Source organism: Panthera leo, chromosome F2 (genome assembly GCF_018350215.1).
Source record: "Panthera leo isolate Ple1 chromosome F2, P.leo_Ple1_pat1.1, whole genome shotgun sequence".
Lineage (NCBI taxonomy): Eukaryota > Metazoa > Chordata > Mammalia > Carnivora > Felidae > Panthera > Panthera leo.
This window is the reverse complement of record NC_056695.1, coordinates 63272343-63300159: the sequence shown is the minus strand read 5'-3', so window position 1 is coordinate 63300159 and position 27817 is coordinate 63272343. Positions and strand designations below refer to the sequence as shown.

Genomic DNA, 27817 nt, shown 5'->3' with positions numbered 1-27817 from the left:
CGTTGCTACAAAAGGCCATATTTCATTCTTTCTCATGGCCACGTGGTATTCCATTGTGTATATAAACCACGATTTCTTTATCCATTCATCACATCAGTTGATGGACATTTAGGCTCTTTCCATAATTTGGCTATTGTTGAAAGTGCTGCTATAAACGTTGGGATACAATGGGGTACAAGTGTCCCTATGCATCAGCATTCCTGTATCCCTTGGGTAAATTCCTAGCAGTGCTATTGCTGGGTCATAAGGTAGATCTGTTTTTAATTTTTTGAGGAACCTCCACACTGCTTTCCAGAGCGGCTGCACCAGTTTGCATTCCCACCAACAGTGCAAGAAGGTTCCCGTTTCTCCACATCCTCACCAGCATCTATAGTCTCCTGATTTGTTCATTTTAGCCACTCTGACTGGCGTGAGGTGGTATCTGAGTGTGGTTTTGATTTGTATTTCCCTGATGAGGAGCGACGTTGAGCAACTTTTCATGTGCCTGTTGGCCATCCGGATGTCTTCTTTAGAGAAGTGTCTATTCATGTTTTCTGCCCATTTCTTCACTGGATTATTTGTTTTTCGGGTGTGGAGTTTGGTGAGCTCTTTATAGATTTTGGATACTAGCCCTTTGTCTGATAATGTCATTTGCAAATATCTTTTCCCATTCCGTTGGTTGCCTTTTAGTTTTGTTGGTTGTTTCCTTTGCTGTGCAGAAGCTTTTTATCTTCATAAGGTCCCAGTAATTCACTTTTGCTTTTAATTCCCTTGCCTTTGGGGATGTGTCAAGTAAGAAATTGCTGCAGCTGAGGTCAGAGAGGTTTTTTTCTGCTTTCTCCTCTAGGATTTTGATGGTTTCCTGTCTCACATTCAGGCCCTTTATCCATTTTGAGTTTATTTTTGTGAACCGTGTGAGAAAGTGGTCTAGTTTCATCCTTCTGCCTGTTGCTGTCCAGCTCCCAGCACCATTTGTTAAGGAGACTGTCTTTTTGCCATTGGATATTCTTTCCTGCTTTGTCAAAGATTAGTTGGCCATACGTTTGTGAGTCTAATTCTGGGGTTTCTATTCTATCCATTGGTCTATGTGTCTCTTTTTGTGCCAATACCATGGTGTCTTGATGATGACAGCTTTGTAGTAGAGGCTAAAGTCTGGGATTGTGATGCCTCCTGCTTTGGTCTTCTTCAAAATTACTTTGGCTATTTGGGGTCTTTTGTGGTTTCATACAAATTTTAGGATTGCTTGTTCTAGTTTCGAGAAGAATGCTGGTGCAATTTTGATTGGGATTGCATTGAATGTGTAGATAGCTTTGGGTAGTATTGACATTTTAACAATATTTATTCTTCCAGTCCATGAGCATGGAATGTTTTTCCATTTCTTTATATCTTCTTCAATTTCCTTCATGAGCTTTCTATAGTTTTCAGCATACAGATCTTTTAATCTTTGGTTAGATTTATTCCTAGGTATTTTATGCTTCTTGGTGCAATTGTGAATGGGATCAGTTTCTTTATTTGTCTTTCTGTTGCTTCATTATTAGCATATAAGAATGCAGCTGATTTCTGTACATTGATTTTGTATCCTGCAACTTTGCTGAATTCATGTATCAGTTCTAGCAGACGTGGAGTCCATCGGATTTTCCATGTATAATATCATGTCATCTGCAAAAAGTGAAAGCTTGACATCATCTTTGCCAGTTTTGATGCCTTTGATTTCCTTTTGTTGTCTGATTGCTGATGCTAGAACTTCCAACACTATGTTAAACAACAGCGGTGAGAGTGGATATCCCTGTCCTGGATATCCTCCCTGGATATCCTGATCTCAGGGAGAAAGCTCTCAGTTTTTCCCCATTGAGGATGATATTAGCTGTGGGCTTTTCATAAATGGCTTTTATGATGCTTAAGGATGTTCCTTCTATCCTGACTTTCTCGAGGGTTTTTATTAAGAAAGGATGCTGATTTTGTCAAATGCTTTTTCTGCATCAATAGACAGGATCATATGGTTCTTATCTTTTCTTTTATTAATGTGATGTATCACATTGATTGATTTGCAAATGTTGAACAAGCCCTGCAGCCCAGGAATGAATCCCACTTGATCATGGTATATATAATTCTTTTTATATGCTGTTGAATTCAATTTGCTAGTATCTTATTGAGAATTTTTGCATCCATATTCATCAGGGATATTGGCCTGTAGTTCTCTTTTTTTGCTGGGTCTCTGTCTGGTTTAGGAATCAAAGTAATGCTGGCTTCATAGAATGAGTCTGGAAGTTTTCCTTCCCTTTCTATTTTTTGGAACAGCTTGAGAAGGATAGGTATTATCTCTGCTTTAAATGTCTGGTAGAATTCCCCTGGGAAGCCATCTGGTCCTGGACTATTCGTTGGGAGATTTTTGATAACTGATTCAGTTTCTTCGCTGGTTATGGGTCTATTCAAGCTTTCTATTTCTTCCTGTTTGAGTTTTGGAAGTGTGTGGGTGCATAGGAATTTGTCCATTTCTTCCAGGTTGTCCAGTTTGTTGGCATATATTTTTTCATAGTATTCCCTGATAATTGCTTGTATCTCTGAGGGATTGGTTGTAATAATTCCATTTTCATTCATGATTTTATCTATTTGGGTCATCTCCCGTTTCTTTTTGAGAAGCCTGGCCAGAGGTTTAGCAATTTTGTTTATTTTTTCAAAAAACCAACTCTTGGTTTCATTGATCTGCTCTACAGTTTTTTTAGATTCCATATTGTTTATTTCTGCTCTGATCTTTATTATTTGTCTTCTTCTGCTGGGTTTGGGGTGTCTTTGCTGTTCTGCTTCTATTTCTTTAGGTGTGCTGTTAGATTTTGTATTGGGGATTTTTCTTGTTTCTTGAGATAGGCCTGGATTGCAATGTATTTTCCTCTCAGGACTGCCTTCACTGCATCCCAAAGCATTTGTATTTTTGTATTTTCATTTTCACTTGTTTCCATGTATTTTTTAATTTCTTCTCTAATTGCCTGGTTGACCCACTCATTCTTTAGTACGGTGTTCTTTAACCTCCATGCTTTTGGAGGTTTTCCAGACTTTTTCCTGTGGTTGATTTCAAGCTTCATAGCATTGTGGTCTGAAAGTATGCATGGTATGATCTCAATTCTTGTAAACTTATGAAGGGCTGTTTTGTGACCCAGTATGTGATCTATCTTGGAGAATGTTCCATGTGCACTTGAGAAGAAAGTATATTCTGTTGCTTTGGGATGCAGAGTTCTAAATATATCTGTCAAGTCCATCTGGTCCAATGTGTCATTCAGGGCCCTTGTTTCTGTATTGATCCTGTGTCTAGATGATCTATCCATTGCTGTAAGTGGAGATTAAAGTCCCTGGCAATTACCACATTCTTATCAATAAGGTTACTTATGTTTGTGATTAATTGTTTTATATATTTGGTGGCTCCGGTATTCGGCACATAGACATTTATAATTGTTAGCTCTTCCTGATGGATAGACCCTGTAATTATTATATAGTGCCCTTCATCTCTTGTTACAGCCTTTAATTTAAAGTCTAGTTTGTCTGATATAAGTATGGCTACTCTAGCTTTCTTTTGACTTCCAGTAGCATGATAGATAGTTCTCCATCCCCTCACTTTCAGTCTGAAGGTGTCCTGATGTCTAAAATGAGTCTCTTGTAGACAGCATATAGATGGGTCTTGTTTTTTTATCCATTCTGATACCCTATGTCTTTTGGTTGGAGCATTTAGTCCATTTACATTCAGTGTTATTATTGAAAGATATGGGTTTAGAGGCATTGTGATGTCTGTAGGTTTCATGCTTGTAGTGATGTCTCTGGTACTTTGTGGTCCTTGCAACATTTCACTCACAGGATCCCCCTTAGGATCTCTTGTAGGGCTGGTTTAGTGGTGATGAATTCCTTCAGTTTTTGTTTGTTTGGGAAGACCTTTATCCCTTCTTCTATTCTGAGTGACAGACTTGCTGGATAAAGGATTCTCAGCTGCATATTTTTTCTGTTCATCACATTGAAGATTTCCTGCCATTCCTTTTTGGCCCGCCAAGTTTCAGTAGAGAGATCCGTCACTAGTCTTATTGCTCTCTCTTTATATGTTAGAGCATGTTTATCCCTAGCTGCTTTCAGAATTTGCTCTTTATCCTTGTATTTTGCCAGTTTCACTATGATATGTCACGCAGAAGATCGATTCAAGTTACGTCTGAAGGGAGTTCTCTTTGCCTCTTGGATTTCAATGCCTGTTTCCTTCCCCAGATCAGGGAACTTCTCAACTATGATTTGTTCAAGTACACCTTCAGCCCCTTTCTCTCTCTCTCTTCCTCTTCTGGAATTCCTATTATACGGATATTGTTCTGCTTGATTGCATCACTTAGTTCTCTAATTCTCCCCTCATACACCTGGATTTTTTTTATCTTTTTCTCAGCTTCCTCTTTTTCCATAATTTTATCTTCTAGTTCACCTATTCTCTCCTCTGCCTCTTCAATCTGAGCTGTGGTCACCTCCATTTTATTTTGCACGTCATTTATAGCATTTTTTTTAGCTCCTCATGACTATTTCTTAGTCCTTTGATCTCTGTAGTAATAGATTCTCTGCTGTCCTCTATACTTTTTTCAAGCCCAGCAATTAATTTTATGACTATTATTCTAAATTCTTGTTCTGTTAAATTGCTTAAGTCATTTTTGATAAATTCGTTAGCTGTCACTACCTCCTGGATTTTCTTTTGTGGAGAGTTGTTCCATTTTGACATTTTGGGTAGTCCCTGGGATGGCACAGAACTGCAGGGCACTTCCCCTGTGCTGTCTGGAGTAACTTGTGTTGGTGGGCGGGGCCTCAGTCAGACCTGATGTCTGTCCCCAGCCCACCGCTGGGGCCACAGTCAGACTGGTGTGTACCTTATCTTCTCCTCTCCCAGGGGCAGGACTCACTGGAGTGGTGTGGCCCCAGTCCGGGCTACTTGCACACTGCCAGGCTTGTGGTGCTGCTTTGATGGGATCTGGCGTATTAGCCAGGGTGGATCTGCAAGGTGCACAGGGGTGGGAGGGGCAGGCTTAGCTCGCTTTGCCATCGGTGGTCCCCCGAGGGAGGGGCCCTGTAGCACCGGGAAGGAGGCAGACCCGTCGGAGGGATGGATCCACAGAAGCACAGCATTGGGAGTTTGCGCCGTGCAAGCAAGTTCGGTGACGGTAACTGGTTCCCTTTGGGATTTCGGCTGGGGAATGGGAGAGGGAGATGGCGCTGGCCAGCGCCTTTGTTCCCCTCCGAGCTGAGCTCTGTCTTCCGGGGCTCAACACCTCTCCCTCCCGGTGTCCTCTCACCCTCCCGCTCACCGAGCAGAGCTGTTGACTTATAACATTCCAGATGTTAAGTCCTGCTGCCTGTCAGAACTCACGCAGTCCATCCCCTCCACTTTTGCAAGCCAGACTTGGGGATTTTGCCTTGCCGGACAAGCTGCCCCTCCACTGCCCGGCTCCCTCCCGCCAGTCCGTGTAGCGCGCACCGTCTCTCCGCCCTCCCTACCCTCTTCCGTGGGCCTCTTGTCTACGCTTGCCTCCGGAGAGTCCGTTCTGCTAGTCTTCTGGTGGTTTTCTGGGTTATTTAGGCAGATGTGGGTGGAATCTAAGTGATCAGCAGGACACGGTGAGCCCAGTGTCCTCCTACGCCCACAAATCAATTTTTTTAAAGGAAAAAAACACTATCTGTAATTGCCCTCAGGATCAAAACAATGTTCATTCTTCCATGCAAATTGAAGATCAACCAAAATCTTCAGAAAATAAGACCAAAAAGCCCACATAGAAATAAAAAGTAACAAAACTCTTCTCATAGGGGTTTAGTGCATTTGGCAGCCTTCACTGTGCTGCCTAATCATCCTCAAACGGACTTTCAAAAAACAGAACACCTTAGCTCATCAGAGTGTACATTTTCCACTTGCTAATAATTTTTTTTAAACTTTGAGGAATTTTACACTCAATTGCCTGACTGGTTTCAGTGTCATCTACAACATAGTTCAGGATGGTTATTTGCAGTAGACATAATTAGGTGATACTGATCTTCAAGGCTAAATTTTCTTCCAGTATAAATTTACCCTAAGCTGTTCCAGTTTTCTTTACTGATGGAATGCCTATGGTTCACTCCTTTTCTTGCTGTGCCCATGAATAGATAGTGCTGGCTGCTGTGGCCTGATTCCTTCCCTTCCCTCAGAGGTTTGAGCCACCAGCCCTTGTAATAAAATGCCTGGGAATCTGATACCTATCCTCTGTGGAGTCTTTACATGTGTAAACTGTTTTGAGAAGGAGAATAATGAGTGCCTACCAAAATTCAAGCACTGTCAGGTCATTAAAGTGTGCAGATCTGCATATTCTGGAGAAGGAAATGGATTTCCTGTGCAAAATTCTTCTTTTCACTCTGTACTGTTCTTCCCGTTCCTAGTTTCTCTGTAGTTTTTATGGCAAAAACTTCATTCTCCTCAGGAGGTCTTGCCTCTTTCTTTTGCTTCTAACAATGGTGTGTATCTTTGACCTTGTCACATAGAAGCAAAATTGAAGATGGCTCAAATAGGATTGATGATCGCCATTTCATGGCAGGCAAGGTACCTAGCACAGTGTAGTATGTTATACGAACTCTGTGAAGTTATAATTCCTCCTATATGAATTTCCTTTGCATGTAATTAATGTCCTGTTTACTTCTGTTGGAGTAAATCTCATTAGAATCTTTACTTGACTAATTGTATTTTATTTCCTCATGGTAATATTTGTTGTTGAAAACCACAAAGCTTAATATTTATGCTGTCTAAAATTTGCTGCAGCAATTTCTTTCCCTTTTGTCTTTCCTTTTTAAGCATTACAGTCTTTTGAAACTATAGTTCTTGGTCAAAATTAAGAATTTGTAGAGTTTATTTTTCTTATCCAGAAGAATTTACATGTTACTTTTCATTGATTTTAAGTTTTGTGCATCATTTTAAATTCCACCTAGAAATGATAGCAATCGTCTAACCCTAGATGACAAATTTCATCTTATCAGTCAGTTCTATTTGATGGAAGTATCTGCCTGGGATGTTTTATTGGGGAAAAAGGGAAAGTGAGAAAGAACTGTGGTATTGATGTCCTCTCTAATCTGTCATTGATAATGAGATAAGGTATAATCTGAGATCAAAACCCTTATTTTGGAGGTTAAAAAAAAAAAAACCCGAGATTCATCAAAGAAATTGAAAGAACCTGTCTGTAGTCTCTCATCTACTTTAAATTTAATCTCTACACAGTCAGCTTTATTCTGGTCATTATGTGTTTTACCAGCTGTTGCTATCTCTGGGATTTGCTTTTTCCTATAATTTTTATCTTTTAAACATATGCCTTGCAGGGGCACCTGAGTGGCTCAGTTGGTTGAGGGTCCAACTTTGCCTCAGATCATGATCTCGCAGGCTGTGTCAGGCTCTGTGCTGACAGCTCAGAACCTGGAGCCTACTTTGGATACTGTGTCTCCCTCTCTCTGTGCCCCTCCCCTGCTCATGCTCTGTCACCCTCACTCAGAAAATAAATAAACATTAAAAAAAATTCTTTAAAAACAACATACACCTTGCAGAGCAACACAAATATAAAGGTGTTTAGCAAAAACATTTTCCTCCTCCTCAATAAAAATTTAGAATCATGTTATTTTAAGTAGTTGTAGGGTTTATTACCATATTTAAAACCTGAAAGTAATAAATTTGAGAGGAGAATTTGTTTCAAGTGTCAGGGTTCATAAAGGCTCTTAGAGTGCTATCTTCCTAATGGGCTATTCAAGAAGAAAATCAGACAAGATGAACAGAGAATGAATGAATGTGGAGTATTTACCAAAGAGGAGGAATTAATAGGAAGATCTAAAGCCTGAAAAAATACTGCTTTTGAAATATTAAATGTTTAGTGGATGTCTAATATTCATTTGGTAAGAATAGTGTAATGATAACATGCTTTACCAATTGTAAGTTATTTGTTCGTTCACTACCATTACTGCTTTTGGAACAATTTCTGAGTATCTGTGTTAAGATGCATTTTTAGAGTAGAGGGTTTGCCTGTTGTGCCTAGGTCATTAGACGGCCCCTTTTAGCACAGTCCTTTTTCTCTGTATAGGTTCTGGAGCAGTTCATGGATAAGTGTACGTACTGACTTCTTTATTATTTACTTCTTAGGTACTTCACATGACTGGAGGTTACGTTGTGGTGCTGTGGACTTGTACTTCACACTTTTTGGCCTCAGTAGACCTTCCTGCTTGCCCTTGCCAGAGCTTGGGTTGGTTCTTAATCTAAAAGAGAAAAAAGCTGTCTTGAACCCGACCATAATTCCAGAGGCCATAGCAGGCAACCAAGAAGCTGCGATTAATCCAAGTAGTCACGCACAGCTAGTTGGATTTCAGAACCCTGTAAGAGTCACATGCATTACAGAAGATACAGTTTTATTGTGTAGAGCTCCCTAGGGAAGAGAATTTATTTTTTTGAACTGGCAAATTTTAAAGCCACTGAGAGTTTCATGTACCGCTTAAACTGCTGGTTGACAGTAGTTTAGCGCTTTACAAAAGTTTATAAAGCACTACTGACAACTACATAGCTGCACATAACAAATGATGTGCTGCCAGTCCATTTACCCCTTTTGTGATGATGTAATGTTTTTGTACTTGAGTGTCGAATTTCTTAGAGTAGCAGAAAATTGAAGTGAATATTTCATCTTGTCTGTATATCATATTAACAAACTGTTTGAACATAGGGGCTCTGAATTTTTTTGCTATTCTGTGTAATGCCTAGCACAATTCTAAGCATATGATAAATGCCTGGCAAATGCTTGTTGAATTAAATAAGTAACAGTGAATGGTCAGGTAAATGAGTACGCTGCTGATTTGGGAAGAGATTATGCATTACGTGGTTTTGTTTTGTTTTGTTTTAATGTATGCATGCATGTGTTTGCCTTTTAAAAACCTTTTAATTCCAGCTCTGCATTGTGAAATTACCAGGTTTTTTGTAGAAAGACTTTTAGCATACTTAACAATCATTTTATTGTAATTCAGAGAAAGTTTTCCAGAAATGATTTTCATGTTGGTAACAGAATGTCCACAATAATGCAAGCTTCATTTTTCGCCAATATTTAGACCAGATTACTTGCCTGGCAATTCCCTACTGGTGTTTTGACACTTGAAAACTGAGATTCTCTTTGTGCAAGTTAGTAATAATCATTTTAAATTACTTATTCACCTGGATTTTCTGGAATATAATCGTACTTATTTGTTGTAAATTTAAAATGTATCCTAGATTTTGGGTTATGAAGAAGTAAGATAGACCTTTCCATAGGAAAAAAGGGTCTCATTAAAGTGCTTTCTCAGATCGGAGTATTTATAAACCTGTATAAACGAATAGGTTTCTGATTAATGCCCATATATGTTAATTTATTCACATTCATTCTTGGAGTCTTCAGGAAAAGGAAAATGACACCAAAAGATACATTCTTTTGGGAAAGCTCTACAAGTTTGCTTATATACCTCCCATCTCCCCCCAAAAAGACCAGCTGACAGGAAAAGGTGAAGTTTATTTTAAGCCCACTGCTGATAAATTTTAGGCACTGGGCGTGCTCTAATCTGCATGGTTGCTGTAGCTATTAGTGTTCAGCTATAATATGAGCTACTTGTCTTCAGAAATCTAATTTTGATCTTGAATATTGCCGCAGGAAGATGATCACCTTGCCAAGGAAGCATCATGTAATATGTCAGCTCATCAGCAGGGAGTGAAGAGGAAGGCTGATACACCACTGGGGTCCCCACTAGAACCTGGTCAAATACTGGAGAAGAATGAGGATAGCAGTAAAGTCAAACTCAAAATCAGAGTAAGAAATACAGGTTAAACCTGTATTAATAGCGTAGGATATTCACCTTCTTGTAAATCTTTTTGAATGCTTCCAATGGTTTTTCCTTAGCAGGAACAGATGGGGCAGACTGAATCATAAAGAAATCCAAATGTCCGTTTAAGACCTTCCATCTGATCATTTAACTTGTATTATCACATATTTCTTCTCTCTTTGGGGGAGGAACTATGTGTATACGATCTGCCTTGGCTCACTACCTCTTCCCACAACATAGGAGTAGATTTTAGTTGCTATTTCATTTCCAGTAATATCCAGTCAGCTTCTTTAAGAGGCTGGACCATGTAATCTTTTCTTATTCTTAATTCTTTCTGAGAAAAAGACTACTTTTCCTTTTAAGATGTGGGGGTATATTCTGTGGCCTCTCTGCTACCTTTTCCTAAGAGCTAAGATCCAAATGTAAAGTGATGTAACGGTTCTTTTTCTCCTTTGTGTATGTGTTGTAGTTTTCAAATTCTCAAGATGAGGAGGAAATTGATATGGACACTGTTCACGATAGCCAGGCGTTTATTTCCCATCATTTGAACATGCTTGAAAGGCCATCAACTCCAGGTGAGATCAGTGCATAGCATCCGCAGGCTCATGAAGAGAGCTCGTGGGGTACTGCTCTTCTAAGGTGTATTGCTTTATTGACAGGTGAACATTTGAAAGTAGCTAGTACAAAATACTGGATTGTAGCAGATTATAATGCATATCAGCAAAGGAATACATTTTTAAAAAGGGTTTCGTTTTTTTTTAATTCTGTTTTATTTTGGTCCTTAAATTTTGGGCATACTTCTGGATTTGTTTTTTAAAAATCCATTCATCAGATTCCTTCCAGTGGCTTTAATTTTTTTGTGTGTTTCCTTTTTTTCTTTTTTTGTAGTAGGCTTAACCTCAAACTAAAATACTAGATCTATTTTTTATTTATTTATTTATTTATTTATTTATTTATTTATTTATTTATTTATTTTAATGTTTATTTATTTTTGAGAGAGACAGAGACAGGATGCGAGTGGGTTAGGGGCAGAGAGAGAGAGAGAGGGAGACATAGAATCCGAAGCAGGCTCCAGGCTCCGAGCTGTCAGCACAGAGCCCGACACCGGGCTCGAACTCACGAGCTGTGAGATCATGACCTGAGCCGAAGTCGGACGCTCAACTGACTGAGTCACCCAGGCACCCCTCTATTTTCTTTTTAATAACGTAACCATAATTTTAAACTTTGACTGAAGTTAATGCCTCCCATAACACTGCTACTTTCTCTTTTTTTGTGTGCCCATTTCACATAATATTGTAGAAGTCTTAGACTTTTTTTGCATGCATCTCCCAAACATCATAATCTTTTCTTTTGAAAATAGTACCTGAGGGGCGCCTGGGTGGCTCAGTCGGTTAAGCGTCCGACTTCGGCTCAGGTCACGATCTCGCGGTCCGTGGGTTCGAGCCCCGCGTCGCGCTCTGGGCTGATGGCTCAGAGCCTGGAGCCTGCTTTCGACTCTGTGTCTCCCTCTCTCTCTGCCCCTCCCCCGTTCATGCTGTGTCTCTCTCTGTCTCAAAAATAAATAAATGTTAAAAAAAAAAATTAAAAAAAGAAAAAAGAAAAAAAAAGAAAAAAAAAAGAAAATAGTACCTGAGGCGGTATTGAGTTGATGTACTATAATTTATCTTATTTTGGGGGTTGTTTCAGGGTTTTGGTTTTTGTTTTTTTTAATGGGTGATTCTGCACTGAATACCTTCATACAGAACCTTTTGTTTCTTTTTTGTTAAATTATATTCTTTAATTTCCCAAAATATTTTATTGGTGAAAAGAGTAATTTTAACTGTATTATGAGGTACTTCTTCAGAAGGTGTTCACAGCTCTTGATTCATTTTGTTATAATGCTTTTTGAAGAGCTAATACCTAGTTTATGTCAGCATTTTTTAATATTCAGGGATAAAGCATTGATGTAACTTGCATGTAAGTTGCAAAGCATAGTAATAAAACAAATATCTGTGAACCTGCTCTCCACCTTAACCTGTATGATAGACTCCATGCCATGGTCATTCCCTTTGTGCCTCTTCCCTGATTCTGTCCACCTGCCTTTGCACCGCAAGTAAATATGGTCTTGAATTTTCTTTTACTTTTTTTAACCATTCTATTACTTTTCTTTATAGTGTACCACATAGATATAGGATTTCCTTATACTTGTTTTTTTAATTTTATGAAAATGGTATGATATGACTTATGTTTTTTAGTCAGCATTATGCTTCTAAAATGTATCCACGTTGATACATAAGATATAACTTATTAATTTTCACTTATTTCATTTTTTATGCATAATTGTTTTATTATCAATGTAACAACTTAAAAGATATTTATTAATTATAAATGATAAATCAAGTGTACTTTTTTTTAATGTTTATTTTTTTTTTGAGAGAGAGCACAAGTAGAAGAGGAGCAAAGAGAGAGGGAGAGTGAGGGTTCAGAGTGAGCTTTTCGCTGGCAGCAGTGAGCCAGATTCGAGGCTCAGACTCACAAACTGTGTGAGATCATAACCTGAGCCAAAGTTGACTGAGCCACCCAGGCACCCCAATCAAGTACTTTTTAAAATTTTACCTTTTTTCTTAGAGCCCGCACACATGAGAGGGGAGAGGGGCTAAGGGAGAAAGAGGATCTTAAACAGGCTCCACTCTCAGTGTGGAGTCCAACATAGGGCTCGATCCTATGACCCTCGGATCATGACCTGAGCTGAAATCAAGAGTCAGACACTCAACCAAATGAGCCACCCAGGCACCCCTACTTTTTACTTTTTTTAAGTAATCTCTGTGCCCAACATGGAGCTCAAACTCATGATCCCAAGATCAAGTCACATGCTCTACTAACTGAGCCAGCCAGGCACCCCTCAAGTTTACTATATAATGCATTTTTTATTGGGAATGTAACTGCTTTTTTTCTGGGTACTCTTCCTGTTTTCATTGGCAAAAAAAAAAGGGAGTATTTATTTATATCCCATACTGGTTGTCTTTTATGATCTTTACATTTGAGTAATGTTTTTCTTTTTCTTTTTTTTTCTTTTAAGCATGTTACATTTGTGCAAAGTCCTCCTTACCCACCTTGGTCTGCTTTTTATTAAATTTTAGTTTTGAGACCTAAATTATTTTTCACTGTCTAGTAAACTAGTATAAGCTAGTAAAATTTGAGAACTGGCTTCAGATAGAATATGAGCCTAAGATTCATTTGAACACTGACAGGTCATGAATTCTTTGGCTTTTCTAATTCTCAGAGATCTTAACAATTACTCATCTGTTCTATCTATTTTATAGATGAGTGAACTTAAGAGAGAGATATTAAATGACTTGCCCTAAATGACACTCTCCAGTAATAACCAACTCAGGGCTAGACCAGCTGATCTTAGAACTTTGCCATGTGACAAGTGAAGGAATTGAGACACAGTGAGATAAATGTCTCACCTAGATTATGTATCTAATTTGTTGATAATTTGGAATCAGGACCTAGGTATCCTGATAACTGCTACAATGCTGTTCACATTATATATACCATTACAACATTTCCTGTTTAAAATGTCTTCTTACTGTAAGCCCTAAATTATTTTGATGTATTTGTTGAGTAAGTATTACAATGGAATTTATTAGCAAATTTTCAGGGGGAGCAGGGAAAATTTACTATATGTAAAATTCCATATACATACTATAAAATACGGTTTCTGCCTCAAATGTAGAAGCCAGATTATGTATTTAGCAGACCAGTCACACTTTCCTGCCTTTCTTGAACATGTATTGCTCTTAGATTTAAGCATATAGGAACCATGACAAAGGATTAAAATCAAGTGAGATTTTTAGTAGTTGGTAGTATTCTTTTTATTATTACAATTCTATTGTTGAACTGTTTCTGGTTTTAAGGTTAACTTATGAAAAAACGTCAGGCTTTTTTCTTCTTTTGGTAAACCAAGAAATAAATTCCTCTTTTCCCTCTTTGGCATTTTAGGGCTTTCTAAATATCGTCCAGCTAGCTCCCGATCTGCTTTAGTACCCCAACACTCATCAGGCTGTGATGGCACACCTCCCACGAAACCCCAGTGGAGCATGGAACTTACACGGAAGGGAACAGGTGAAATTATTATTAATATTTTATTGTTATTATTTTACTCAAGGACAAATCTACAAACTTTATAAAGTTTTATCAACTTAAAAAAAATACGTGAAAAATACAGATCTAAGGACTTGCTTTTCTTGCAACATGTTGACTTTGTATTATCTAACATAAAGAATATTTTAAATTAGACTTTTTACTATTTGAAAATAATGCACTCCTATTACATAAAATTTGGAAATGAGATGAGTAGGAAGGAGGGGGAAAAAATCATCCCTCATAAGCATTTAAAAATACCCATTGTGGTTCTGCCTTGCGGTACTTTTTCTTAGAATATTATAACATGAAAAATGCCAACTTCAGTAGAAACCATTAAATCTGTGCCTTTTTTACTTTTATAAAATGCAAATGTCAACCACTTATTTCTCTTTTTCCTCTCCCCCTGAAAGTTTTACAATTGGTCATCCATGGTCAGTCATGAAGACTCGATGCTATACTAGAAAACTAAGATACTCTGTCTTTTAAATTATTAAATACAAATTGGACTTAATTTTATGAAAGGTTATTCAGTTCACATGTGTTTGTTACCTATTCTGATTTACATTTTCTTCTGCTTACTCTGGTTCTCTGGTTCTTCTGTTGCTTACAGAAAAAAAAAAAAAAAAGATCGTAATCTAGATAAGGAATAAGCATTCAGGACTGTTGAACAAAGATTCAGTCCTGAAGTTTTGAGGGAACAGGGAGTGAAAATGAGATACATAAGCAAAATCATTTTTAAAGAATAGTTTTTCCAAAACTCATTTGTCAGGCTTTAAGATTCCAACAGATGGATCTTGTTTATATAACCCATGTTTTTATGATATAAACAAAAGAGTAACTGTTTATTGATTTGAGGAGCTTAAGGATCAGCTGTGATTAATTCAAACCAAAGCAACATCTCAGAATATTTTGGTATTGAGACCCCAGACTGTTGGTTGCTTCTGTCTCTTTGTGTGCTTTATGCATTTATTGTAAGATTCATACAAAATTTATTTCAGAAAGAAATCAGCTGGAGACTTTATCATTTACTTTGATAAGTGAATTTTGACATTTCTTGGCCCTTGCCAGTTTTGTATTTTCTTGGTTTTGTTTTTGATTTTGGTGTAATTTTGCTTTTATCGTTATACTTATTAAAACTTTACTGGACATGAAAAATTTCCCACATTTTTAAAAACAATAAAGCTCCGGGCATTTCAAACCCTTTGATATAGTTTAAGAGTGATGGTTCTGCCTGTCCTCCATGCTTTTAAAAAATGAAAAACTTCTGTCTGAATCCTAGCAGCCCAATGTATTGCTTGCTGTTCCAGAAAAGAATCTGAATATTTTTGTTTGTTTTTTCTTAAACTAACCAATGTAGAAGCAAATCTTAGCACCTTTTGTGCTTACTAATGTGCACATTTGTATCATAGTTCCATATTGCTTTAAAAAACATATTTTTACCTTTTTTGGAATCTCTATAGTCTTACAGTTCTCATGACATCATGTGGGAAGATTGGGGAGGAGATCTAGGGCTAATGGTGGGGAATGAGAAAGTATTAAAATTTTAGCTTTGGTTGCTAGGACCCTTTTACGTAATGAGGCAAAATGTATATCAGTATATTATTTGTACTGATCTGTAAAACTTAATTGTGAATATACTTTTTAGTATGCCTTTGTAATTTTCTTTAAATGTATTTATGCTTTTCAACACCCTGTGTCCATTAAGCAAGTCTTAAAAGTCAATAATGATATTACTGGAATTTAGAAAACCTTCATTTTACAAGTGGTGTAGTTTTTAAACAATTCTTTGTACATGTATTTATTTTGTAATTCTAAATATGGTTTTCCCATAGACACATTGTTATATTTGATAGGTAACTTTCCCAAACTAGCCAACATATACCATACAGGAAGGGCAAAAGTATCAACCTAGCCACTGTGTATAACAATGTTTCTGAGAGGGTGCTTAGAGCTCCATCTTTTGGAATGTTAGGAACACAGCTTCAACCTAACCCAAATACAGTTGGCAGTAAAACAGGAACCTCCTCTCCTTCCTCTCTTCCTGCCTCCCCCAGAAGGAGCCGGCGTCTCTTGCTGCAGTAGCTAGCCTGGCGTGACGTTTTGAGTGGAGGGCTCAGGAGAGGAAGCATAGAACCAGTGTAAGGGAAGCTGTGACCTCTCTTAATTCTCTAAGGGATTCTAGATTAGAGTTCATAAATGGGTCTTACTTGGGGCCTTATTCAACACATCCAGCTGAGGCATCTTTTACTTGGTCAGTAGAAGTCTTGCAAAAATGTTTGAAGTAGTTGACTAAAAAGAGATTACACATAAAAATCTGGATTTCCAGCTTCTCTTGAGAAAGAGTTAAGTGAGAGGTCCTCTTAGGGAGTGATGTGCTTTCCATTTTGTTGGTTCCATTTGTGGTGCACTTAGTATTGTACTTTAAATTACATCATTTGTGCTATCTCCTAAAGTCCAAGACTTTTGAGATTGGGACCCCTGCTTCCTTTATTTGAGCTGAGATGAATTCTGAGATGGCTCCCTTAGAGCCAGCAAACAAGATGATAATTGAGAACTGGAATGTGTTTCAGATGTCATCTTAGGGGGTAGGGGGATAGAAAAGGAATGGGAGTGTAGGTAGGATAAAGAAGAGGTGGGAACTAAGGTAGCAGGACAGGTCCTGGTTTCCTTGTCGCTCTTTTTCCCTCCAGTTTTCTCTTTCCATGCATATGATAGAAGAATATTTTAGGGGTGATATATAGGTTAAGCCATTTGCGGGTAAGAAAGCAGAAGTGGCAGAGGAATTTTCCTTCTTCCATCGTGACCTTTCCCTCTGCTGAGGTGAGGAAGGAATATGGAGCAAGGGCTGTGTAATTCCCATGTCCTCTGCTACTCCCGCAGCCCCTGTCCAGCTCTGCAAAGGCTTCATCATGTCTGCCTCCTGACTTGCTCGAGGGCTTCTAGTGATGGAGCACAGAGGAAGAGTGACAGGCATGGAGCAGAGGGAAATCCTTAGTGGTTTTGTGGGGAAGAAAAGGAGTGTTCCTGCTTAGTTGGGGCTGCTGTATTATGTAACACCTTCTTGCAGAAGTCAGAAAAGCACTATTCCAGTGCATGAAGTCTACCCCCTCGCCCCCACAAAAAATCTTGAGAGTCCTAGTTCTTTCTTTTGAAACTCTAATATGAAAAATAGACATTGATATTGTTTTTGCTTAAATTGTAGTGATAAAGTTTTACACTTCATTTTTTACAATGATCTCAAGAATCCAAGACCAGACTGCACTTTTCCTAATAAAAACTGCAAGTTCTGCGTTAAGTTCACGCAGACACGTAATGTGAATGAATTTAAGAGAATTAGCAGATTATTCACTATTATTAGCACTTTAATCAGATGACTGAAAAGCTTCCACATTAAGCTTATATTAAGTACCTCTTTCAGTTTATTTTGCATTTGTTAAATTGACTGCAGCTAAAATCCTTATCCGTAGTGCATTTTACTAGATCTCTAGGAACAATTTTATGTTGGGTAGAACAACAAAACAGAACATCTGTTTTGTTCTTTTCATATAACATGAAATAGGAAGATATAATATTCTGAATTATATATATCTCCTTTTTTTGATATGTGTGCTATCATAGACACATGTATTTCAGGTCACTAAATAAGAGGGCTTTCTTTAGGTTAAAAATGAGTGGCCCTCACCTTGGGTGGGCCTCAAGTTCCCAGGCATCTTGTAAACCCCTGAAATGATATGTGAAACTATGTGTGTAAATGTGTCATGGGGATGGTAATGTGTGCATTTTTCCCCAGGAGCGATTCCATAGGTGATCTCAAGCTAGTGTGAAAGTAAGCTCCTGTGTGTCCCAAATCTGACTGTTAATACAGTTCCACATGGGAAGGAAATTGTACTTTTATATCACCTTGGATTATACCTGGGAAAAATGATCTAGGAAAGACAGAGATTAAGCAAACAAAAAAATATGTATTGTGTATAATAGATGAAAACTTAAGAGCTAAAGTTTATTGATGGTGGTGGTATAGTAACATTAGGTTTTATCAGATGTTCTGTTGTTACTATTCTGGTGAATATTTTTCATACGTGTGTTTGCACATATGCATGACCACATTTGTGCGATAAATTTCTAGAAATGAACATTCTAAATCACAGAATATGGGCATTTAACATTTTCACAGATAGTGCCTAATTGCCTTAACTTCTCCTTTTTAAAAAACACTTTTTTTGTGGAAAACTGTGAAGGAGTCAGACTAGTTTAACAAACCCCCATGTATCCATCACTCAGCTTCTGCAGTGATCAACTCATGGTCGATCTTCTATAATCTGTACTCTTACCCTAATGATTATTTTGAAACAAATCCCACATGTCATCACTTTATTCATAAATAACTTAGTATATATCTCTAAAAGGTAAGGACTTTAAAAAATCATAACCACAGTAATATTCTTATACTTTAAAAAATTAACAGATATTTTTTGTATTATTAAATACCTAGTCAGTATTTAAATTTCAATTGACTTCTGTCATTATTCTGATATTTACTTTTAATACTTTATTTTTTGAATCAGTGTCCACATAAGGTGTACACATTGTAATTGGCTGATAATGTCCTTTACATCTTTTTAAATTTAAAGTTTTAAGTTTATCTTTTTCTCTCTTTTCTCCCCTTTTACAATGTATTTTTGTTAAAGGAACCAGGCTTTTGATCTGTAGTTTTCAATTCTTGTGTTTTGCTAATTGTTTACCCATGGTATAATTAACGTGTTTGATAGAGTCTTTATTTGATGTAAATTTATAGTTGGATATAGAAGCTTAATTGGATTTAGATTTATAGATGGTGGTTTATTCTTCCATGTGGAAGCATACAGTGCCTGGTCGACTTTTTTATGATGTTAGCCACTAAGATGTTTAAGGCCCAGATCCATTATTTCATTAAGGCTTGCATGATGGTGATATTCTAATACATTTTCTTTCTTTCTTTCTCTCTCTTTCCTTTTCTTTCTTTCTTTCTTTCTTTCTTTCTTTCTTCTTTCTTTCTTTCTTTCTCTTTTCCTTCCTTCCTTCCTTCCTTCCTTCCTTCCTTCCTTCCTTCCTTCTTTCCTTCCTTCCTTTTGAAGGAGGGGTGGGGGAGGGAGGGGCAGAGAGAGGGAGAGAGAGAGAATCCTAATCTGTGCTGAGAGCGCAGAGCCCAACACAGGGTTCAAACCCAAGAACTGTGAGATCATGACCTGAGCTGAAATCAAGAGTCAGACACTCAACTGACTGAGCCACCCAGGTACCCCATATCTTTCCATTTTTGTTTATGAACTGGTTTATTTCTATAAAGCAAAAATCCCCCTCATTTATTATTATCCAGTGGTATGGCATACAGATCATATGAGAAGAGAAAGATAATAGCTTCTCTTTTTATTTAATAATTTTCCAAAAAATGAGTTGGCTAACTATATCCTCCAATGGTGATCTGTTAGTTCCAGTTCATTACAATTATTGTCCTTATCAGTATTCAAATTATCCCATCTTTGGACAGTGAGAAACTCTTAAATTGACTCTTGGGTCTGTTGAGAAGAATTTAACTTCCTTGCTGTCATACCAGATGTTTTAGGTTCGTCTTGTAAATATTCTGCCCAGACCTAAGATCAGCCATTTGTCCTAGGAGCCCTTGTTCCTAACACCCTTATCTTTGGATCTAGCTAATCCAGTGTCTTAAGAATAGACTAAATACAAATCAAGAGACATGCAAGATTTATAGTCAGTGTATCTTTAGTGCAAAATATAAGAGATTGGATTTACTTTTGAAGTGGTTGTAAGTATTCCTTGGAAAAGAGTACGCCCAAGTACACTTGGTTGTCCATTTGGCAGTTGCCTCTGCTGAGAAGTACAGTTTCCAATGTAATTATTGGCTTTTCTGCAATCCAAGTAGGTTGGAAGGTATTTAGGATTGGATGATGAAACTTCTCTCAGTGTAGAAGAGGACCTCAGACTCTTAATGCAGACTCTTAGTGCAGACAGCCAATTCGAAGGCTGCAGAGTCTGTTGTTGTAGACTGATTAAATAATGAGGTAGGATCTGAAGGCATTTTTTCTTGAGACTTTTAAAGTCTCTTATCACTTCTCCTTGTCATCTGGCTCTGTGTCCTGTTAGGTATGGACCCATTTTCCCATATTTATAGAATTGGAAACATAGTCATGTACTTCAATTAAAACCTAAATTAAAATCATATAGTGGCATATTTGGCTGATAATCTAAATCAGATCTCCCTCAAAATTTATCATTTTCTGAATACTATCTGGGTAGCTAGCGATTATGGCAAAAGATACAGATCCCTAAACTTGCTTTTGTATATATATAATCTCTATAATTAGTTTATGCGTTATTGTTAGTGTTATCTTTACCAAAAACATTATGAATATAAAAATATGATTTTGTAATAGTTAATACATACATTATTTGAATAATCTGTGAGGACAAGAGCTTTGTCTGACATGTTCATCTATTCTGAAATACTGGAACAGTGCCTGGCACAAAGGAAGTATAGTTTCTGTGCTTTATCCCTCTCCCTTCAAAATTGATGACCTTCAGATTACACTTAGATGGACTAAGCTCACCTGACATCCTATCTAAAAGGAACGCAACAGTTAAATATTTCTGCTATTCATTTACTCATTTGTTTAGCAAGCTTTGGCAGGGGTGGGGAGGTGAGATGTAGGGGATGTTGGACACTGTGTGACACACTGGGATACAAAGATTAAAAAGACAGACAGACTCCTTGTTCTCCAGATGCTCTGAGTCTGATGGAAGAGACCCAGAGGTAAAAAGAGGTGCTACAGTGTCCTGTCTGCGATGTGCCCTCCGGCACAGACTCTGCAGTCACGTTCTTTGGGTTTGTGGCTCAGACCCGCCGATGCCACCTTGGGCAACTCACTTCAGTTCTCTCTGCCTTAACTTGCTTTATGTATTACGTTGTGGGAACGTGAAAGAACCGATTCTGTTTGCACAGTTGGGGGAAAACTTCCTAAAGAAATGACATTTGAGCTAAGTTTTAAATTATTAAGAAGTCTAAATTTTTGTGGTTGTTGTTTTCTTTTGTCTACTTTAGGTTACCATTTAAACATTATTTCCTTGGGGAAGTTTGCCTCTGATCCCCCCACAGCTAATTTAAGTCTCCCGTTTTGCTACTGGTTCACTCTGTGTTTGTCTCTTTATTACTTGGGTGTACTTATTCAGTTACTTTCCTGTTGGCTAGTTTGTAGACTCCAGGAGGACTGAGATCTGTCCAGGTCATCACTGTTTTCCCCAGTTCCCATGCAGTTCCTGATACTTGTTAAATAAATCTGAGAGTCAGGGAAGTGCATTTCACGCGTAGGGGAATAGCATTTACAAATACACCGTTATGAAAGGGCTACCCTAGAGCACATAGAAAGGGATAGTGGAAGATAAGGCTAGAATGGTAAGTTCAAGACAGATTGTAAAACCTGTCAGTAAAATTAGTGCTGGAACTGATTTTTAGAAAGCTTCGGCAGTGATGCCTGTTTTGGTAAGAACTATGGTTTGGGGCTAGTTTGGGTCAAAATTAGTGTGGAGAATTTACTTGAAAAAAAAAAACTTGCTTGGAAGTCCATTTTAGTGAAAATTTGGTTTTTTAGCTACTTTGAATAAAACTTACATATTTTTTAGAAATTGCTGCAGTGGAGCCCAAGGAGTTTTTGCTTTTATTCTGTTGGTAGAACCAACTGAGTTGGAGTTTTTTGGTTATTTTTTGTTTGTTTCTTAACAACCAAGTGAGTTTTAAAGCAGATAATTATGAATAGCTTTGTTTTTAGGAAGATCACTATGCAGCAGGGTTTTCCAACCTGAACACTATTGACATTTTGGTCATGAGAATTTCCTGTCGGAGCTGTCCTGGGCATCCCTCGGCTCTACCAGTGGGATGCTAGTAACACTTCCTCCCCTGACCCTACCTCGGGGTGACAACAAAAGTGTCTCCAGATATTCCCAAATAACCCCCAGGGACAGAATCACCCCTGGATGAGAACCGCTGCTGCGCAGCTGTGTAAAGTGTGGATTTGAGTAGAAGACACGTCAGGCACGAGGAGCAGTTAACAGGAGACTAGTCCTGTAACCCAGATGAGGTGAGGTGGTCTGAATTAATACAGTTGCGGACAGGATGGAGGCAGATGTAGGAGATATTTGTAAGTGAAAACCAATGAGATTTTGTAGCCACCTAGATTTAGAAAGGAGGGTATTGGAGATGATTCTTAGGCTTTTTTTCTTGGCTGGCAGCATATAAAGTAGTACCATTAGTCTCCAGTAATACAGAGAGAACTCTTTCCCAGGGCACGTCGCAGGGATCGCAGCATCTGGAGAAAGCAAGAAATTGTTGTACGCTACAGTCCGAGAACTATTATTGTCGATTCCTAGACTGATAAAATGTTAGAAATGGAAAGAACCTTCCAAAACGTTTGATCTGTTTTTTAGGTGAGATAAAAAAAAAGAAAATGCGAGCTGAGTGTTAATAGCAGAATCTGTTCAAGAGCACAGGTCTCCTCATTCTCATTCACTTTCTCTCTCTCTCTCTCTTTTCTCTCTGTCTGTCTCTCTCTCTCTCTCTGTCTTTCTCTTTGTGACACTTCTCTTTTGTCTTTAAGTAGAGATGTTCCCTTTATAGACTCCTGGCTTTTTCTGGGTTTTGTAAGCTGTGTGTACTGAATCTATTTAAAGAGTGCACTTTTGCCTATCCCCAGAAATTACCATAAGGAACTAGAGAAATTTGATTTTTGCTGAGACATCATTATCCCTAACTAGCATAACACGTTTTTGTGTGTATAAGTGGTTCTTGAGGTGGCAAAAACAAAGTACTGCCATTTCACCCCCAAAACCGTAGGGTTGAACTACAGTTAAAGGAGCTACAGTTGAAGGATGAATGTGGGTCTTAACTTGCAACACGTGTAATCATTATTGTTGCCTAATAATACTTTAACATTAACTTTGAGAGGATGGTTTGGTAACACACTGGTATATATCATAATTTGTATAAACTGTAAGGAATTAATATTCAGTTTCCTGGCCACAGTGCTGAACACTTACCTGCATGTGACTAATTGAATGCCTTATTTATGTACTTCTCCCATTCCTGATGATTCCTGTGGAAGTGATAAACACTTAAGAGTCCCTTTTTAAAAATTTTTTTTTAAACATTTATTTATTATTGAGAGAGAGACAGAGCATGAGCATGGGAAGGGCAGAGAGAGAGGGAGAGACAGAATCCAGAACAGGCTCCAGGCTCTGAGCTGTCAGCACAGAGCCCGACACGGGGCTCGAACTCACAAACTGTAAGATCATGACCTGAGCCGAAGTTGGACACTTAACCAACTGAGCCCCCCAGGCACCCGAGGAGGAGTCCCTCTTTTCTATACTGTCCTCAGCTCCCTCTTACTTTCATTTCACTTTCCTTGTGATCATCAGGAATTCATTTGGATGTTTTTAATTTTGAAGGTAAAGAACAGTCACCTTTGGAGATGAGTATGCATCCAGCTGCAACAGCTCCACTCTCAGTGTTTACTAAGGAATCCGCGTCCTCCAAACACAGTGACCACCATCACCACCATCACCATGAACACAAGAAAAAGAAGAAGAAGCACAAACATAAGCATAAGCACAAGCACAAGCATGATAGTAAAGAGAAGGACAAAGAGCCTTTCACTTTCTCCAGCCCTGCCAGCGGCAGGTCCATTCGTTCTCCTTCTCTTTCAGACTGAGAAGGGGACAGAGGAGACCTTTCCCTCAGTGTCCAGAAGAATATATATAACTAAAGCTTTGTCCTCTGTAAAGAATGATAAAAGGAAGCAGAGAGACAAAAAAAATTGTTGCCTTTCTCATTCAGAATCCATGGAAGTTCTAAACATTTGATTTGTGGTTTTTATGCAATTGAGATCTAATTAGAAAAACGTTTTACACTTCTGAATAAACCATTTTCACCCCATTTCCTCCTGAGAACACACACACACACACACACCTCAGACTTCCTAAAGGCCCTCGTATCCACTGGCAGTTACCATCCACATTATGGTCTTCGTGTGGACTGCCAAAATCAATTATGTTTTGAAGTCTTTGATGGATGCTTTGGGGCAAAGTTATGTTTTAAACAGAAGCTACTGCCAGATCTGTGGTGAAACCACTGTTTCCAGTGAAATACTGTATAACACTATTTGGAACTACTGAAAGAGACTGAGGCTTTTCTATAGGAATCTTCTTTATTACATGGTATTTTTTGTGTTAACCATAGAGGCCAAACATCAGAATTTGTGAACAAGAATACATGGTATTTTCTTTTGCCCTAAAATACTGAAATTTTCAAAAGCAGCTCTTTAAAAAAAAATTTTTTTTAATAGCTTTTTTGATAGTGCATTCGGTGATTATGATGTTGGAATTTAATAGAACTATCAAATCCACGGTTCTCAAATCAAGATATTTAAATTATAAGTTCTTTTTTTCATTAAGTATAAGTGAATATGTTCATATGTAGGATATGTTTGCTAAATGTGGACAGTTTACACACCCAACACATAATCTAAAATTATTTCTATAGAAGACAAAGTCTGATACCTTAAAAAGGTGTTTACATGGTGTTTATTAACTCAGACAAGTCAGCCCTCATGTGAGTATACCAGAAACATTTAGAAATATGAAACATTTTGGTTTCATACTCAAATAGTTTGTACGTTTGTGTGTTTTTATTTCTGAATTTACCATGTGCTTTATTGTTTAAAAATGTTTTTCATACCTGTTCCATTTTTATCATTTCTCTTATCATTAGTTTGACAAAATACTTCTTCCGGAATAAATATTTCAATGGGATCCAATAATGTTGGACTTTTAAATATACTTTTAGTTGCATTTAACTTGTTTAATAAATAACTTTTTAAATTGACCATTCTCCCTTTGTATCTTTTTATCTCTTTTGTTACCTTTCTCCTTGTGTACGTATATAATGTACCTGGCCCCAAAGCTCTCTGCAGGCTTTATAGATAGGCAGGATTTGAGCTGGCCTTGCTAGGAAGAATGATTATAATAGAGATGGAGAAAGTTATCTCAGTGGAAGAAACGGTGTTTTTTCAAAAGGATGGAGGAAAGCAGATACATGTTCAGGAGTTGTAAGGCAGTGCAGTTGACCTGGAGTCTTAAGAGCAAAAGGAGTGTGGTCAGATGTCAAAGGGCCTAAATGGCAGTTATTTAAAGATTCCAATTGAGTGTTGCCCAACTGAAATTATTTTTGGAAAATGGAATATTTTACATCATGGTGTGCAGTGGTACCATATAGAGAATTCCCAGCTTTGAAAATTGTAAGGATATATTTCAAAGTAATTAGTGTTGTAGGAAGAGGTGACAAATACCAGCCACCTTTATAACCTGAGGACCTCTTGTATATCCAGCATTATGTAGGAACTGTATGTTATGTATGTTATTTCTAAACTGGATATTTATAGTGGATGTTTCTTGGGAAGAACATTTTGTCATGGCAGGCTTTCGTTTACTTAAGTTGATGGTTAGAAGCAGACAATACAGGAATCATTCCTAGTTCTGAACTATGTAATGATACACAAACAATGCAGAGTTCTCGTGGAATCTCCCCAGTGTCCCCCAGAAGCGGTCTGTGTTGGCAGTATTACAAGCATCTTTCCAGAGCTAGTCTATACATGTTTCTATACGGTATATACATTGTTTAAAAAAATGATATTTGTAGAAATTTTTAATTTTGGTATAGTTTATCTTTTATGACAACACATTTTGTGTCATACTAACAAAGGTCTTTCTTATTCCATGATTATAAAAGAATTCTCCCAGCTTTTCTCTTGGTTTTAAAGTTTTATGTTTCAGGTTTCTATCCAGCTAGAATCCATCTGGAATTTATTTTGATAGAAAATAGGAGGTAGAGATCCAACTTTTTTTTTTTTTTTCCTTCCAGAATGCTACCCAACACTGTGTATTTAAAACTCTGTCTTTACGGGGTCCCTGGCTGGTTCAGTCAGTAGGACCTGTGACTCTTGATCTTAAGAGTTGTGAATTCAAGTTCCATGTTGGATGTAGAGTTTACTTTAAAAAAAGTTATTAAAAAGAGGGTGCCTGGGTGGCTCATTCGGGTAAGCATCTGACCTTGGCTCAGGTCATGATCTCGTGGTTCATGAGTTTAAGCCCCACGTCGGGCTTTGTGCTGACAGCTCAGAGCCTTGAGCCTGGTTCAGATTCTGTGACTCCCTCTCTTTCTGCTCCTCCCCTGCTCATGCTCTGTCTTTCTCTCCTGCAAAAATAAATATTTGTAAAACAAAAAAAATTTTTTTAAGTTAAAATAAAATTCCTTTTCTCTCTAAATTTTAAGTATTACATACTAGTACTAATTCTCTAATTATTTGGGTCCATTTCTGGACTTTGTAGCTGGTTTCATGGATCTGTCCATTCATCTGCCAGCACCACACTGATTAGATCATTGTAGCACAGTGATGTTTTGATAGGATAGAACTAGTCTCCCTTCATCACTTTTTTTTTTTTTTTTCTGTTCTTGTGGGTTATTTCCTTTTTCTGGTTGACTCACTAATTTATACATAGTAAAACTCAATTCTTGTATACATTTTTATGGGCTTGATAAATGCTTAGACTTTTACATCTAACCACCATAGTTTCATCACTGCAGAATTCCCTTTTGCTGGCCCTGGAACATCAGCTACCCCACCACCCAATTCCTGTCGTCTGCTGATAGATTTTCCATCCCTGTAATTTTACATTTTTGTGGCTTTATTTTTCTATGTGAATATTGAATCAGTTTTTAGTCTCTCCATGAAATTGTTTTTGTACTGGGTATTGGTTGTGTGTTAAATCAAGAGTTAACCTAGAATTGGTATCTTGATGTTGATTATTTCAATTAGTGATGTTGGTGTTACTATCTATTAGTATAGTTTTTTTCTAAATGTTTATTTTTGAGAGAGAGGGAGACAGAGAGTCCAAAGCAGGCTCCGTGCTGGCAGCACACATCTCGATGCTGGGCTTGAACCCATGAACCGAACCGTGAGATCATGATCTGAGCTGAAATCAAGAGTTGGACACTCAACTAACTGACTGAGCCACCCAGGCACCCCAGTGTAATTCTTTTAACTTCATTATAAGGTAGTTTATTTTTTATGTTTGGTATTCTATAAATGAATAGTTATTTTATGCTGATTTTTTGCTTAGCTATTGCATTAATTGGGGTTCTTGATATATATGTACATATGTTTGCTATAAGGTATTGACATAATTTGTTACGAGATACAATTTTGGGGGCTGAGAAGTCCTACAATCTGCTGTCAGCATGCTAGAGACCCAGCAAAGCTAATGGTGTAGTCCAAAGGCCTGAGAGCCAGAGAGCCTACAGTAGATTCCAATGTAGGTCTGAAGTCCTGAGAACTGAGACTGTGAGAGCAGAAGATCTGTGTCCCAACTCTCAGAGTCAGACTCTAGAGGGGGAGTTTAAACTTCCTCTAGTGTTTTGTTGAGCTCAGCCCCAACAGCAGTTTGAAGGAGGCCCATCCACCCTGGGGAGGGCCATAGGCTTTCCTCATTCAACCAATTCAAATGCTGATCTCTTTCTGAACCACCCTTATGGACACACCCAGAAATCATTTAACCGGCTATCTGGGCATCCCTTGGCCCAGTCAAGTTGACACCTAAAATTAACCATCACAACTCCATTACTAAATTCTCATTGTTTGTAACATTTTAAATGTATTCCTTGGGGTTTACTTAAAAGTATCCACATCTTTAAATGATAGTTTTATTACCTCCTTTCTAATGTTTGTAAAGTTAATTTTCTAATTTATTCTTTTTTCTGACTTCTTTCTCTTGCCAA

At 37.8% G+C, this 27817-nt stretch overlaps 1 protein-coding gene across 7 annotated transcripts in view; it reads left to right on the top strand.

Moving 5' to 3' along the window:
* Window positions 1-27817, top strand: part of TAF2 (TATA-box binding protein associated factor 2) — a 155331-nt gene that overhangs the window by 71869 nt on the left and 55645 nt on the right. For 5 of the 7 annotated variants that reach the window (XM_042923294.1, XM_042923293.1, XM_042923292.1 and 2 more), the window contains 5 exons: window positions 8126-8355; window positions 9648-9803; window positions 10286-10391; window positions 13801-13923; window positions 23434-24868. In XM_042923294.1, coding sequence (XP_042779228.1) covers window positions 8126-8355; window positions 9648-9803; window positions 10286-10391; window positions 13801-13923; window positions 23434-23696 — 878 coding nt within the window. In that variant the 3' untranslated portion in view covers window positions 23697-24868. Of the gene's footprint in view, window positions 1-8125; window positions 8356-9647; window positions 9804-10285; window positions 10392-13800; window positions 13924-23433; window positions 24869-27817 lie in introns of those variants that run through there. The other 2 variants (XM_042923296.1, XM_042923295.1) reach the window with 2 other exon arrangements.